The 14,728-nt window shown below is 53.4% G+C and overlaps 1 protein-coding gene across 1 annotated transcript; it reads left to right on the top strand.

Moving 5' to 3' along the window:
• Positions 1–2,184: 2,184 nt before the first annotated feature.
• On the top strand, positions 2,185–5,474 carry GPR84 (G protein-coupled receptor 84). The gene is made up of 2 exons (XM_059081491.2): positions 2,185–2,300; positions 3,189–5,474. The coding sequence occupies exon 2, from the start codon at positions 3,197–3,199 to the stop codon at positions 4,385–4,387; it is 1,191 nt and encodes a 396-aa protein (XP_058937474.1). The 5' UTR covers positions 2,185–2,300; positions 3,189–3,196; the 3' UTR covers positions 4,388–5,474.
• Positions 5,475–14,728: the final 9,254 nt, after the last annotated feature.

Genomic DNA, 14,728 nt, shown 5'->3' with positions numbered 1-14,728 from the left:
GGGATCCTCCCGGACCGGGGCACGAACCCGTGTCCCCTGCATCGGCAGGCGGACTCTCAACCACTGCGCCACTAGGGAAGCCCCTGAGTTGCATCTTCTTTGCTCACTTCCACCTCTCTACCCACTTCCCAGTCTTGCTGAAGAAAGGGTGAGGGAAGGTGAGATGATGACTGTTAAAGAGGAAGGAGAGGGGGAAGAGGGGCCTCCTGAGTTAGTCAATTACGAAGTTGGGGGTGGGAGTTTGCTGTAGGCTCAGAAATGGAACCCAACAAGGAGTTTGGGGGGTTTTGTGTGTGTGTGTGCTTTGTTTTGTTTCAGGTCGATCTAGCTCAAAAAAAGACAGAGACTGGAGATCTAGAAGTCTGAGGGGCAGGAGTGGCTGAATAGGAGAGTGGAATGAGAAAAGCCAGGGCTGGATCACATGTGGGGAGAGAGAGGGGGGCTGGAAGAAATCGGGGTTAGAGGGGCTGAGATATTGGCATGTCCCACAGGTACTTCAAATCTGGTATGAAACTGAATTCATGATTTACCCCCTTCCCTAAGCCTGCTATGCTTCCCACATTCCCTATCTCATTGATTAAGAGAACCACCATACACCTGGGAAACTGGGAGTCCTCCTAGTCTTCCCTCTTCCTAACCCTTTATCTAATGAGTCATTAAATAAATCTTATCTGATCTCTTAAGGACCTATGGATCCCGATCGATCATTGTTCTCTATTCCCACAACCGCTGCTCTAACCAGGACCGGCTACATCATTTGTGGGGCCCAATGCAAAATGAAAAAGCAAAATGCTCAAAAAGGATCTCAAGGCTGACTGCAGAGCATTAACTCAAGCACTGGACCCTTCTCAGCACAAGGACCTGTGCGATTACACGCGCAGATGGCATGCCCACCAAACCAGCCCTGGCCCTAACTCAGGCCCTGCCCACCCCTTGTCTGAACTGGTGCCTCTTTACTGGTCTCTCTCCCTTTGGCCTGAAGGCTTTCACTCCTTACTCACAGCTCTCCAAGTGTAAATCTCCTCCAGGATATAACCCCAGCTCCTCAGCATGGCACACAGGCCTTCCTTGATTCTGACCCCACTCACCTCTCCAGGATCTTCCCTCTTGCCCCCTCCTTCACATGCTTTGTTCGCCTCTACCTAAACCTCCGTGACTCTGTGCATCCTGTTCCCTTTATCTAGAATGTCCTTCTACTTATCCGCCCAAAAATCTCCTGTTCATCACTCACAATCCAGTTCAGGTGTCTCTCTGTGAATGCTTTCCTGATCCCCTCCTTGGCAATTCGCTCCTTTTCTCTAAGTCTCTGATGTATTTCACAGAAGGGTCGGCAACCTTTTTCTTAAAGGGCCAGATAGCAAATATTTCAGGTTGTATTGGCCAAGAGGTAAAATTGAGGGTACTGTGTAGGTACCTACATAGATAACCATGTTAAAATGAAAGAAAACATTCTTGGCCCATGGCCCATATGAAAATAGATAGTAGGCCAGATTTGGCCCAAAGGCCAAACTTTGCTGACCCCTGCTTCAGAGGACCAATTAGGCATTTATATATTTACATATCTGTCTCCTCCCCTAGACTACTCACAAGGCCATGCACCATCCCCAGGGTCTAGCTCAGAGTCCAATGCATAGTAGACACTCAATATGTTTTTGGTGAGTGAATGGATGAATGAACCAATGATTGGGAGCCTGAGGCCCTGTGGGGCGGGAAGCCAGAATCCTAGATGCTTCATTTCCCACCTTTCTTCGTCTGAATCCTTTTTCAGATGTGAACCATCTCCAAGTTCTGGAGAGAGGGAAGGCAGTGTTCTCCCAGAACAAACCCAAGGCTTCTGGGGTGCCTAGAGTTGCTCCTAGAACTTGGTCTTGTCCTTTGGCCCCTTAAGAAGTGGACCAGATACTCTGATGCTCTGTCTCCCTGTCCCAACAATTCTCGGCAATGATCTTATAGGTGTCCTGCCATGCAAAGTGAGGAAGGAAACAGAGCTTGGGTTTCAGGAAGGAGAACTGAAGGAGTGATAAGGCTTTGGGGTAAGTAGCAGGGAAATTTCAACAGAGAAGCCCAGATTTCACTAGCTAAGGCAAAGTGAGTAGGACCAGAGGCAAGGGAGGAAGCAAGGGAGGAAGTGGCTGAGGTTGTGTAACTGGGGAGTTTCTTGTTCTTTCCGCCTAGTATAATAGGAGACAGGAGAGCAGGGCACCTCCTGCCTGAAGCCTAACTGCCCACCAGAAAGGACTGCTCTTTGAGTGAGTTGGACATCTTCCATCAGAGAGAGATTTGAAGGCTGGGAGACTCAGGTGAGTACTTTGGTGGTGGGTGTACTTTCACGTTCTCTGTCTTCTCGTCTCCCAGGTGGTAAAAACAGAAAAAACTGAGGCCTGGGACTACAGACAGAGGGGACTATCCTGAATACAGAGGAGAGGGGACTCCTGCGTGGTCTTAAGGGACAGGGAAAGAGTTAGAAAGGTCGGAGGGTGCTGGGGTTACTGAGAGCATCTGGATGGATATTGAAAAGGCTGGGAGTTTGGAGTGGACATAAATTAAAGTTAGATAAAAATTAGAGGGCTTCCCTGGTGGCACAGTGGTTGAGAGTCCGCCTGCCGATGCAGGGGACGCGGGTTCGTGCCCCGGTCCGGGAAGATCCCACATGCCACGGAGCGGCTGGGCCCGTGGGCCGTGGCTGCTGGGCCTGCGCCCCCGGAGCCTGTGCTCCGCAACGGGAGAGGCCACAACGGTGAGAGGCCCGTGTACCGCAAAAAAAAAAAAAAAAAAATTAGGGAAAATCTTTGAAAATGGGAAAGGAAGGGGTTGGGGATCTTGGGATGAAGAGGCCTGGGAATGGCTCAGGAGGCTGGTGAGATCCTGGAGTGGTTCAGGTGTTCAGGAGCCCAGAGTTTCAAGAGATCTAGGGACTTCCCTGGTGGTCCAGTGGCTAAGACTCCACGCTCCCAATGCAGCGGGCCAGGGTTCGATCCCTGATCAGGGAACTAGATCCCACATGCTGCGACTAAGATTTCGCATGCCGCAACTAAAGATCCCGCACGCCACGACAAAGTTTCCTGCGTGCTGCAACTAAGACCCAGAGCAGCCAAATAAATAAATAAAATTCATTTTGAGAAAGATCTAAGTTCAAGGTCAGGTTCTGACTCCCCCTCTTCCTCTTCCCCCCACCCGACCCCTTTCAGCCTCCATCATGTGGAACACCTCTGATGCCAACTTCTCCTGCTACCATGAGTCTGTGCTGGGCTATCGTTACGTGGCAGTTAGCTGGGGCGTGGTGGTGGCCGTGACGGGCACCGTGGGCAACGTGCTCACCCTGCTGGCCTTGGCCATCCAGCCCAAGCTCCGTACCCGCTTCAACCTGCTCATCGCCAACCTCACAGTGGCCGATCTGCTCTATTGCACCCTTCTCCAGCCCTTCTCTGTGGACACCTACCTCCACCTGCACTGGCGCACTGGTGCCACCTTCTGCAGGGTCTTTGGGCTCCTCCTTTTTGCGTCCAACTCTGTCTCCATCCTCACCCTCTGCCTCATCGCCCTGGGACGCTACCTCCTCATTGCCCACCCGAAGCTCTTTCCCCATATTTTCAGTGCCAAGGGCATCGTGCTAGCACTGGTGAGCACCTGGGTGGTGGGTGTGGCCAGCTTTGCTCCCCTCTGGCCAATCTATGTCTTGGTGCCCGTAGTCTGCACCTGCAGCTTTGATCGCATTCGAGGCCGGCCCTATACCACCATCCTCATGGGCATCTACTTTGTGGTTGGGCTCAGCAGTGTCGGCGTCTTCTATTGCCTCATCCACCGCCAGGTGAAGCGAGCAGCACGGGCGCTGGATCAGTACAAGCTGCGCCAGGCGAGCATCCACTCCAATCACGTGGCTGGGACAGATGAGGCCATGCCTGGTCGTTTCCAGGAGCTGGACGGTAGGCTGGCATCAGGAGGGCACAGCGAGGGGATTTCATCTGAGCCAGTCAGTGCTGCCACCACCCAGACCCTGGAAGGGGACTCATCATCAGTGGGCGACCAGAGCAACAGCAAGGCAGCTAAGCAAATGGCAGAGAAAAACCCTCCCGGAGAGCCTGCCAAAGCCAGGACAACTAAAAGAGACCAGAGAGCTCAGGACTCTCCGTCAGAGTTTGGGAAGGTGACTCGGATGTGTTTTGCTGTGTTCCTCTGCTTCTCCCTGAGCTACATCCCTTTCCTGCTGCTCAACATCCTGGATGCCAAGGTCCGGGCTCCCCGGGTTGTCCACATGCTTGCTGCCAACCTCACCTGGCTCAATGGTTGTATCAACCCTGTGCTCTATGCAGCCATGAACCGCCAATTCCGCCAAGCCTATGGCTCCCTCCTAAAACGAAGGCCCCAGAGTTTTCATAGGTTCCATTAGAACTATGTCCCCAGTCACCAGAATCTGGAAGTGTCTCCTCCAGAACTAAGGTGGCCAGTTGGTATGAGAGTAGATGAAAGACCTTTGAGAATTTCCACAGACAACCTCTCCCCAAGCCCCAAACCAGGCCTCTCCATCCCTCGCTCAACATTTCAGCCCTAGGCTGCTCAAGGTGCATTATTAATTATTAATAAACAAAATCCATCCTTTTCACATTCAGGTGTGATCTTTGGGGAAGAAGAAAATAGGCCAGGGTTGGTTTGCAGCTGGAACTTAATAGTTGAGGGTTTGGGGGGACCTAGGTCAGAGCAGGGAGGGGCAGGAAGCTGAAAGCCCAGGACACAGCCTTCAGCTGAGGGGTTTCCAGGTATAAAACATGTGAGTTGGTTTAAGAGGATTAGCCTGCCTTTTGTTTAACTTCCCAGAAATGGCCCCCACCTCTAACTACTGCTGCCAGGATCCCCCCATCACTGCAAACAGGTTTTTTCAGCTCAAAAAAGTTTTGAAATCCAGCTTTGATAGCCCCTCCAGTGAGTCCAGCTTCCTGGCCCTTGCTCTATCCAAATGGTCACAGAGAAGAACTCCTCGCTCTGTGGAAATGGAGCTGAGCTTAGCTGAGGCAATGGCAGAAGGGTGTTCTAGCTGCCCTAGCAGGGTCACGCTTGTTGGAGCTAATTCACCTGGGTCCTGGCCCCTCCCTTCCCCCAGACTTGCTCTTGTCATCCTGGATTACGAAAGCCGAACAGAGACTCTAGTTAAGAGGGCTCAGGGGGCTTCCCTGGTGGTGCAGTGGTTAAGAATCTGCCTTCCAGTGCAGGGGACACAGGTTCGAGCCCTGGTCCAGGAAGATCCCACATGCCACAGAGCAACTAAGCCCATGTGCCACAACTACTGAGCCTGCGCTCTACAGCCCGCGAGCCACAACTACTGAGCCCGTGTGCCACAACTACTGAAGCTTGCGCGCCTAGAGCTCGTGCTCCACAAGAGAGGCCAACGCAATAAGAAGCCCGCACACCACAACAAAGAGTAGCCCCCGCTCACCGCAACTAGAGAAATCTGCGTGCAGCAACAAAGACCCAATGCAGCCAAAAATAAATAATAAATTATTTAAAAAAAAAAAAAAAAAAGAGGCTCAGGAGCCAAGCTGAGGGGAGAGCATATCATTCCCTTCCTCCAGTGTAACTGACATCCTGTCACCCATGTGCTCGCGAATGCACATGCACGAATTTAAAGCACATGTGGCCACCAGGTGACGCTGGTTCTCTGTGTTTCCTTTCTGGCTTCCCTGTTGAGGACAGAAGGTGCCAGCAAAACTGGGAGTCCAGAGATATCACCACCCTCCTGGCTAGCAGGGGTGGAGACCCAGGAATCCGCACCCCTCCCTTTTCCCCAAAGCTTCGGAAGAAAAGTGAAGAATTAGACACTTATTTTTCATGAGATATTTATTGTCTACCTGGTTGGGCTGGGGGGAGCAGGGTGGGCACTGGGGATAGAATGTGAGAGTCATGTTGATGGTGACACTGCTCTGCCTGCGTGCCGTCCCTTCCCTGCCCCCAAGTCCATAGTTTGAGAGAACAAAGTCCAGAGAGATTAAGACAAGGTCAGAAAGAACCATAGTCAGGGTGGACAGATTGATACCCTCACATTCAACACACTTACAGGGCCCAGGAATCCTGCCTCCTAATGAGGAACATGTGCTTCAGAGTGTCCTCCTCCCGCAAAAATCACAGCAGCCTATACTGAGTCAAATTCAGGTGACTAAGGCAGGGATCCAGACAGGTGGGGTGAACAGCAGAACCGATAAAGAACATCAGCCTGGGAGTGTAGGGACCACGGCTCCAATCAAGGCTCTCTGATAATTAGTTCTGTGAACTGGAGCAGGACCCTGGATCATTCTGGACCTCAGGTTTTATCATCTGTACAAAGATGGGGGTGGGGTGCACTCTTATCATGTGCCTTGTGCTGTCCTAAATCCTATAAATATATCATTTTGTGTAATCCTTACAAAATTTACCAAAAGGTATCTATTATAATCTCTTGCTTACAAATGAAAAAAAGGAAGCACAAATAGGGTAAGCAATGTGTCTGAAGTCCAAGGGCTAATAAGTGATATGATCATGATTTGAGGGCCAAAAGTCTGACTTTAGTACCAGCCCACATGTCTAACCACTATAGGACAGCAGCTTTTTTATAACTAGAATCAAGTGATCAGATGATCCCTAAAAATCCTTCCTGCTCAGACGTTCTAAGATTCTGAAAGTTGAGAGTTCTCTGAAGGGTTGTAAAATGCTTCACTTTTCATATTCCTTGAAGGCGATTCAAAAGCTTTGGCAAGTAGAAAGGAGCAGCAATAGGGATTGAGGTTAGACCCCAGGAGGGACTTCCCAATCATCAGTCGCTGGGAAAAAATGACTCAGGGAACACGGAAGGAAACCCTGGAGTCTGAGACCAGAGAGGACAGATCATAGCGAGAAAGAAACGCCCTCCTATCTCACCCTCCACAGCCCACACACCCATACCCCACCCCTAATCTCGATAGGCGCTGAATGAGGGAAAAGAAGAGGAAGATGATCTCTCAGGCTTTTTCTCTCTTGCGGGTGTGCACGGCGCGCGTGTCCCTCGTGGTGCGGAGCTCACGCGTGTCTCGGGGAAGTGTATGCATTTGTCTTGGGGAAGTGGGTCACGGGGGCCCTCCTGAGGGTGTCAGTGTCTGTCTCTCTTTTCTCTTTATCTCTGTCAGTCTCGGGCTCTATCGCGGACTTTCTGACGCTATCTCTCAAGGCTTCTCTTTGTCTCTCTCCATCTGTCCGTCTCTCCTGTAGGCTGTCTTCATCGTTTGTACCTCCGTTATCGCCTTTTTTCTCCCGAGCTTGTTCTCTCCCGCCTGCCCCCCGCCCGCTCTCCCCGCGCCCCCTCCCCAGTCCCCCACCCGGGCCGCTGTCGCTCGTCGGCACACTCTCTCTCTTTCGCTGTCTCTTACAGGCAGATTTATGGTCATCCCGGGGCCTTTCATTGGCCAAGCACTGACAGGACTTGATTTAACGCCGCCTCTCATTGGCTGAGCTTGACAGACCGATTTACGAGTCACTCTGTCATTGGCCAAAATGCCTTGGCCCTGATTTATGGCTCTGTGATGGAGGCGAGAGGGGGGCGCCGCTGGGGAATGAGGTTGCCCCACCCCTCTGCACCGCTTCCATCTTCCTATCCCCGGCTTTTTCTCCCTTTGCTCTCCCTCCCCTCAAGGAACCGCGCTCCCTCTACCTGTTCCTCAAGCCCTCTCCTTTTTCATCCATTGGGAGGGGAAAATGGGGCGTGGTGGTGGTAGGAACTGAAACAGAGGAGGAGGTCTAAAGGGTAAACAGGAGCTGAGGAATCTGAAGGGTAGGATCGGGTAGAGTAGGGAGAGAAGAGGAGATTGGAGAGGGAGAGAATCCTGAGCTGAAGCGCGAAGGGGAAACTGAGGGGGCGAAGGGGGTGACCGAGGAATAGGAAGGCTGAGGAGAAAAGGAAGACTGAGGGAGAGAAAGGGAGGGGTGCTCTGAGGAGAAGACGGGAGAGACTGAAAAGAAATGGCGTGTATGAGGAGGGCAAATGGGCAGAGACGGAAATTTCCTCTTCAGACAACGGTTCTGAAAAGGGGGAGACTTGGAGGAGCAAACACGTAGAGAAAAGCGCAGCAGAGAGGGGAGAGGGGCGCAGGAAAGAACTAGAAGGTAATAGCAAGAAAAGAGAGAGGGAGAAGGATGGGAAACTAATACAGAAGAACTAACACAGAAGAACTAAGTTTGGTTTTTATTTGGGGGCGTGAGAAAAGGCTAATCCCTAGAGGAACGATTGAGAGCCACAACTCCTCCTCCTCCTCTCAGTGAAGACCCATAGGCGTCTGCCCGGGGACAAGTCAGACACCGCCCCCAGGCGACGTTCTACTTCCTCAAGGCTTCAGTTGGCTCCCCTTCCCTACACCTCACTCCTCCCGCTTGCCCACCTCCCCAGTTAAATTTATGAGTTCAGGGCTGGCCTTCAAGAATTAGGAATATTTATGCTTCTTTGAGAGTGAGGTTTGGAAGGTGATATAAATAAGGGGCCATGGAGAGTCCGCAGCGCTGGGCTCCTATTTTAGCCGGACGCTTTCCCAAGGCCCCCACCCACCAGTTCCCTCTCATCCTGAGTGAGGTGGGGAATGGCTTTCAGATATCAGAAAGGGCCTTTGACTATCCTAGAGAGCCCCTCAGAGGACTGCAGAGTTTTGCAGCAGAAAGGATTGAAGGCAGATGGGGGAGGAACTTTGCAATCATCCTGGCATTCTTATCACCCCTCCTCGAGTGCAGTTACAGCATTTCCGCAGAAGACGGAGAGGAATGGGGAGAAGCCGGTTTCCCCTCTGCCCGCCTAAACTCAGTTGCTGAGGAATAAGGGAGAGGAGCCAGGAAATTCGGAGGCAGGTTTCTCTGGCTTGTCACCTCGCTCAATGGGAGAGGAAGATTTGAAATCCTCCACCGCCCCACAGACCACAGCCTGGGTCCCTGGGAAAGGAGGCTGGGAATGCAGGGCTCAGAGCATCTCCTAGGAGTCTAAGCCCCAAACCTGTCCACCCCCACTGCTGGCTGGGAATTAAAAACAGCCAGTAGTTCACGATACCCCTGGGCCTCCAGGAAATGAGGGAGGGAGAGAGGATCTGTCCTGTGGATCCACATGACTTCTCCAGCCCTCAGCTCCAGGAGCCATGTCTGTGACTCCCAGCCCAACCAGAGGGCTTGCTCTGGCTTGGGGAGGCGGTGAACAAAGGGGGTCCATGATATAGGGGGACCTAAAGAGAACAGAGAGAGGTGGGGAAGAGCTGCCCCTTCCGTCCACACGCACACTGTGCCTCCCATCCACTGTGGCCTTAGCAAGGATGGACACAGCACACACACCGGACTGTGCTGCCTGGAGTGGGAGAAGGGAGGGAGAGAAAGGTCTAGGCTGTCCCTTTAAGAGCCACTCAGGGTCAGAGAGCCTGGGCTACAGAGAGGGGAAGGAGCTGATGTCAGAAGACGGATGGGCAGCAAGATGGGGATGGATGCTAATGGGGGAGTTAAAGCTAAGTACCCAGACACGCAGAGGGCAGAACTGCAGATCTGTCTTCCTCATGCTCGCCCCCCTCCCCAAACCAGGGCTGTAAATCTGCCTTCTCAACTGGGGGAAGAGGGAGCATCCAGGAAAAATGAGATGCTCACTTCTCCCTTTTCCTGTTTTTTTTCCCTTACCCCGTGCAAATCCCCAGCCCACCCCCAGTTCTTTTGTCCTCTCCCAGTCTCTCCTCCCAACCCATGAACGCTTCCCACTGAAATTGCCAATTTTTGGCTTTCCATCAAGAATTGAGGGAATGATTTCAGCTTGCAGAAGAGTTTAAAAACAAACCATGAGGGCTTCCCTGGTGGCGCAGTGGTTGCGAGTCCGCCTGCCGATGCAGGAGACACGGGTTCGTGCCCTGGTCCGGGAGGATCCCACATGCCGCGGAGCGACTGGGCCCGTGAGCCATGGCCGCTGGGCCTGCGCGTCCGGAGCCTGTGCTCCGCAACGGGAGAGGCCGCAGCGGTGGGAGGCCCGCATACCGCAAAAAAATAAAAAATAAAAATAAAAACCATGAGAAGGTCTCCCTCATCAGCCCCTGGGCGGGATTGTGGGTGAGAGGCTGATAGACGGGAAGCTCCCAGTTGCCTCCGTTTCTCTTCCCTCCATCCTCTTTTCACTTGGAGGTAACTTGAGCAGCCTTCTCCTGGAACAGTAGGGTGAAGGCGGCAAGCAGGATGTTGGGTGCCAGGAGCTGGGAGGGGTGCAGCTTCAGAGTTGGGTTTGCGGAGGCCCCTGACACACTGAGATTCTGGAGGGGCTAGTGGGCCTCCAGGGGTGGCTCGGGAAGCTGCAGGAGCTGTCCACTGAAAGATATATGGTCTGGTTTCTCGGAAACTCCCGGATCATACTGTTCCCTCTCCTTGAGCACACACCCTGCCTGCTGAGTAGAGACAGTTTCGGGCCAATAATCTATTTACTGTAAAGGGAGGGTCCAGCTGCTCCTCATCTTCTCAGGAGGCAGTTGGAGGTCTCAGGGAGGAAGACCTACTTTTTTTTTTTTTTTAATCCAATCTGAAGTGTTTTTTAAAAACATGTATTTATTTATTTATGGCTCTGTTAGGTCTTCGTTGCTGCACACGGGCTTTCTCTAGTTGTGATGAGCGGGGACTACTTTTCGTCGCTGTGCACAGGCTTCTCATTGTCGTGGCTTCTCTTGTTGCAGAGCATGGGCTATAGGCGTGCAGGCTTCAGTAGTTGGGGCACTTGGGCTCCGTAGTTGTGGCTCATGGGCTCTAGAGCACAGGCTCAGTAGTTGTGGCGCACGGGCTTAGTTGCTCTGCGGCACGTGGGATCTTCCTGGACCAGGGCTCGAACCCAGGTGTCCCGCGTTGGCAGGCGGGATTCCTAACCACTGTGCCACCAGGGAAGCCCAAGGAAGGCCTTCTCACAGGGCTGGAGCTAGTAGCCCTTGGGGAATTCCATTTCCTTCTCTGCTTCCAGGTGAGACGGTATCTTCCATCTTTCAGGACCCATAATCACCTTTATCTCCCTCTTTATTGGCAGTCAGGGCCTCTTCTGGAGAAGTCCTTCTAGATTAGGGGAAGTTCATCTCGCCTGTTGCTGGGCTAAACCTGAACTCCTTTCTAGTCCTGGAAATAACTGGCATGTGATTCTACCTGGTTTCCAAATCCTCCTCAGTATCCGTAAGAGAACGACCCTAAAACACCAATCTCATCTCTTCCCTCCGCCCAGGTTTTCCTTCAGAGGCCTAAAGCCACCTCGAGGCCATCGTCTCTGTTTCCTCAGTCTTCAGGGACAAAGGAGAGAGCAAGGTTATAGTGGGAAGGGGCGGGGGGGTGAGGGTTGTGAGCAGGAGCCATTGGAACCCAGGCTTCCTGCCTCCCAGCATCTGGCCAAGCACTCCCTCCCATCCAGGGAGGTCAGCCATTGCCCTCAGCCCTGGTCTTGGGGAAGCTTCTCTATCCTGGTGATAAATCCTGTCTTTGTCTTCCCTCCAACCCAGGCCCCAGGTGGCTGGGGGTCAGAGGCTGGGGGAGGGGTCAGTGTGGAGGAGGGAGAGATACAAGGAGAGTGGGAGGAGAAGACGGACAGGAGCAGCTGGTGAGCAGGCATGGGGGTGGGCAGTGAGGGGATGGGGCCTCTTGATGCTGCAGATCCTGACTGCACATTCCAGCAGGGCTGCATTCCAAGTGAAAAAGCCAGGATTCCTTGGAATCCTGGAAATACCTTGCGGATGGCCCCTGGAGCATCAGGAATACTGGGGTGGGGGGGTTGGTATGGGGTGCCTCAAGGAAGGAGGCTGCTGAAAGAAATGGGAGAATGAGAATATTGTGGGGATCATCTCTATCCCCACCAGACACCCCTCCATGCCTGTGCCCTGCATGCACGTGCATAGACAGACTGACATACACACATGCGCACGTACACGCAAGATTTCTGGCCCAGCAGTGTGAGGGGGCCCGGGAGGGCCGGCCTGCCCCTTGCCCAGCCCCTCTCCAACTGCCTTCTCTTGCTTTGACTTTCCTGTCTCCACCTCTCCATTCTTTCTCTCTGCTCCCAGGCTTGCTCTCTTCGTGTGGGTTTCTCTCACTCTTCCAGTTCGCTATGCTGGCTTTCTGCTAACCCTCAGCCCCTGCCCTCCTTGTCTCTCAGTCACTTTTTCTCTTTCCATCTTCCTGTCCCACTCCTCCCACCTCTCCTACTTCCTTGGACTCTCCATCGGCCTGTCCGGCCTCTGCTGCTCTTCAGCCCAGCCATCCTCTAGCCCACTGCCACCCCAGAGCCCTTTCTGTCTAGCCCGGGGGGACAGGCAGATTGCAAAGAGGGATGGCAAGGAGAAATGAGTGACTCTGAATGAGTCTCTGCTTTGATGGGAGGTCTGGGATCATTCTGTGTTATGACATGGGATGGATGGAGGTGGGGGAGGCCAGGTGACTGTGAGACAAGTTCGACAAATTGAGGAGCGTGAAATGGGAGGGAAGAGAGATTGACAGAGAGGAGACACAGAAGGACAAACACTAAAGAAAGACGGGTAAGGACTAAGGGTTCCCTTTAAGTGTGTGTTTTGGGTCAGTCTGAAGGGGAGGAGCTGAGGGGCATCTACTGAGTCATACTGAAACACAGATCCAGAGACAAGATCTGGAGACCCAGCCAGAGAAACACAGATGTGATGTCCACCAGGCAGCCAGACAATTCGAGCTCTCTCGCCTACCTGGGAAGGTCTCACAGACCTCTTTCTCCTCTGCAGATAGTCCTGGAGAGCCAGTTCCCTCTCCACTCACCTCCTCCTCCCCTACCCCCTCCCTGCCCCACCAGTGAGAATGACATCAGCTCTGGCTGCCACTGTCCTCAGCCCTGCTGATGTACTCTCCCATGGGTGAAACAGAGGCCAATCACCTCTGCCCCACCCATTCATTCTCCAGTCCAGGAGCTGGGGCTTAGGCAAGCCAGCACCCTGGGGTGGGAGTGGGAGGAGGCTGTACCAGGAAAAAAGGGGGGGGGCGTGGGCACCAGGGGGAGGGAGAGGAACTGGAGAGGGGTACTGCGGAAGAGGGGCTACAGCACTAAATCACTCTGTTGAGGGGGCTCCCTCTCTGCTCAGTGGGGTGGGGAGATGATAGACATTTGGGGAGGAGGGAGAGAAGAATGGGAAATCGCCACATCTGGCAGGCAGGTGTCTGGCACTATTCAGGCTGTAGTCACTTTCCCAGCCAAAGGGGAGGAAGGGGGATGGGGGAGGAGGGGTTCCCAGGATCCCCTGGGGAAGAGGGAAAGGCTCACAAACAGAGACAGAGGCCCAGAATCAGACAGAAAGAGACCAAGGGAGGGAGACAGTCAGACCCTACTCCCCAGTCTCTGCTTCAGTCAGGGCTGGGAATGGGTTTGCTCACAGCCCTGAAAGGAAATTGTTGGCCAGAGGACTGGGTAGGCTGGGGAACTAGAGTTCCATTCCTAGTGGGGAACGGAGAAGGCAGGAAAAGTTCAAACCAGGCCAGGCTGGGGAAACAAGCTCAGAGAATTCCAAGTCTAAGAACTGGATAGAACACCATTCTCCACACCTGTCACTGAGCAGCAGCCCTCACCTCTCAGACTGACGTGGCCCACCCCCCAGCAGGGTCGATGCTGGGTGATGAGCAGGAAGATTAGGACAGCGATCTTAATTACTGAACACTGCTTTTCCCCCACCTCAGCGGGGCAAAGACAAAAATCCCTAGCCCTCAACCAGCTCCCTGTACCCTAACTCTCAATGCAGGACTGCAGGGTGCTATACCCAAGCATTTTTCTTTTTCTATCTGCTGAGGGTGACCCTGGGCCCAGTTGCCCCACAGTTGCTGAACTGAATTGTTAGGTTCTCAAAGAGCAGGCAAGACTGGACAACTGTAGGTTGGTTTCATGCCTTGATGCTGGAGAGGCTTCCCGCTCTGGTTGCCTTTCTTCCCTCATCCTTTCCTATCTCAGGTCCTAATGTAGTCTCTCTTGCCTAACCCCAGAATTACAGGCCTATCTCACGAGCAGTAGAGGTGACAGAGACCCTTCAGACTGTAGTGGAGAAGGGCTCCCCACGCTCCCCCTCTGCTTCAAATCCTGCAGAGGAAGGGGTAAAGAAAACCAAAGCATTCTCCTGTCGCCGCGGCAACCATAAAACCCCCAGCTAAATCCATCTTGTGAGCTCACCGCCCCATTAAGATTCAGGGCCAGGCTCCGCGCCAGCCCAGCCACATTCATTTGTGCGAAGAAAGGTGGAGGAGGGGGAGGGGAGCAGGCTCTGGAGGGACGGGGAAACGGCGAGGAGAGGTTATTTACACCACTGTCCTGACCTTCTGGAGCAGCACTGGCTCCGATAAATAACCCGCTCAGCGCCATTTCGGAGCGGGAGAGGGAGGTGCAGGGAGGGAGCCGGGGCTGCAGGCGGCCCCCACGCAGGTGCGCGTCTCCAGGTTACTAATGGCTGAGGCGGGAGCAGGCAGCTGGCTTCGGGGGTGGCGGGGTAGCACTCAGTTCCCTGGGACTCCCACTGAGAAAATACCATCCCTACCCCACCCCTGGCGCCAATTTCCAGGCGAGTGGCCAGGGAGATGCCAAGGAGGCAAAGAGCCCCGTAAATTAGGGATGGGGGTGGGGGGTAGAATGCTGGGGATTCTCTGAGGTGGGAGGGAAGAAATATTATAAGAGGGGGAGCAGGCGTGGGTGGGGGGGGGTGTTTAGAGGAATAGGAGCAGCTGCCAAGAAGAGAGGAAGAGGAATGGAAACATCACACAAAGGCAG

The sequence above is a fragment of the Kogia breviceps genome, chromosome 12 (genome assembly GCF_026419965.1).
Source record: "Kogia breviceps isolate mKogBre1 chromosome 12, mKogBre1 haplotype 1, whole genome shotgun sequence".
Lineage (NCBI taxonomy): Eukaryota > Metazoa > Chordata > Mammalia > Artiodactyla > Physeteridae > Kogia > Kogia breviceps.
Note: the sequence above shows the minus strand (reverse complement) of the source record. Positions and strands in the feature narration are given on the sequence as shown.

Coding starts and splice junctions, on each gene's coding strand:
- GPR84 (XM_059081491.2), top strand. CDS start 3,197: ATGTGGAACACCTCTGATGCCAACTTCTCCTGCTACCATGAGTCTGTG.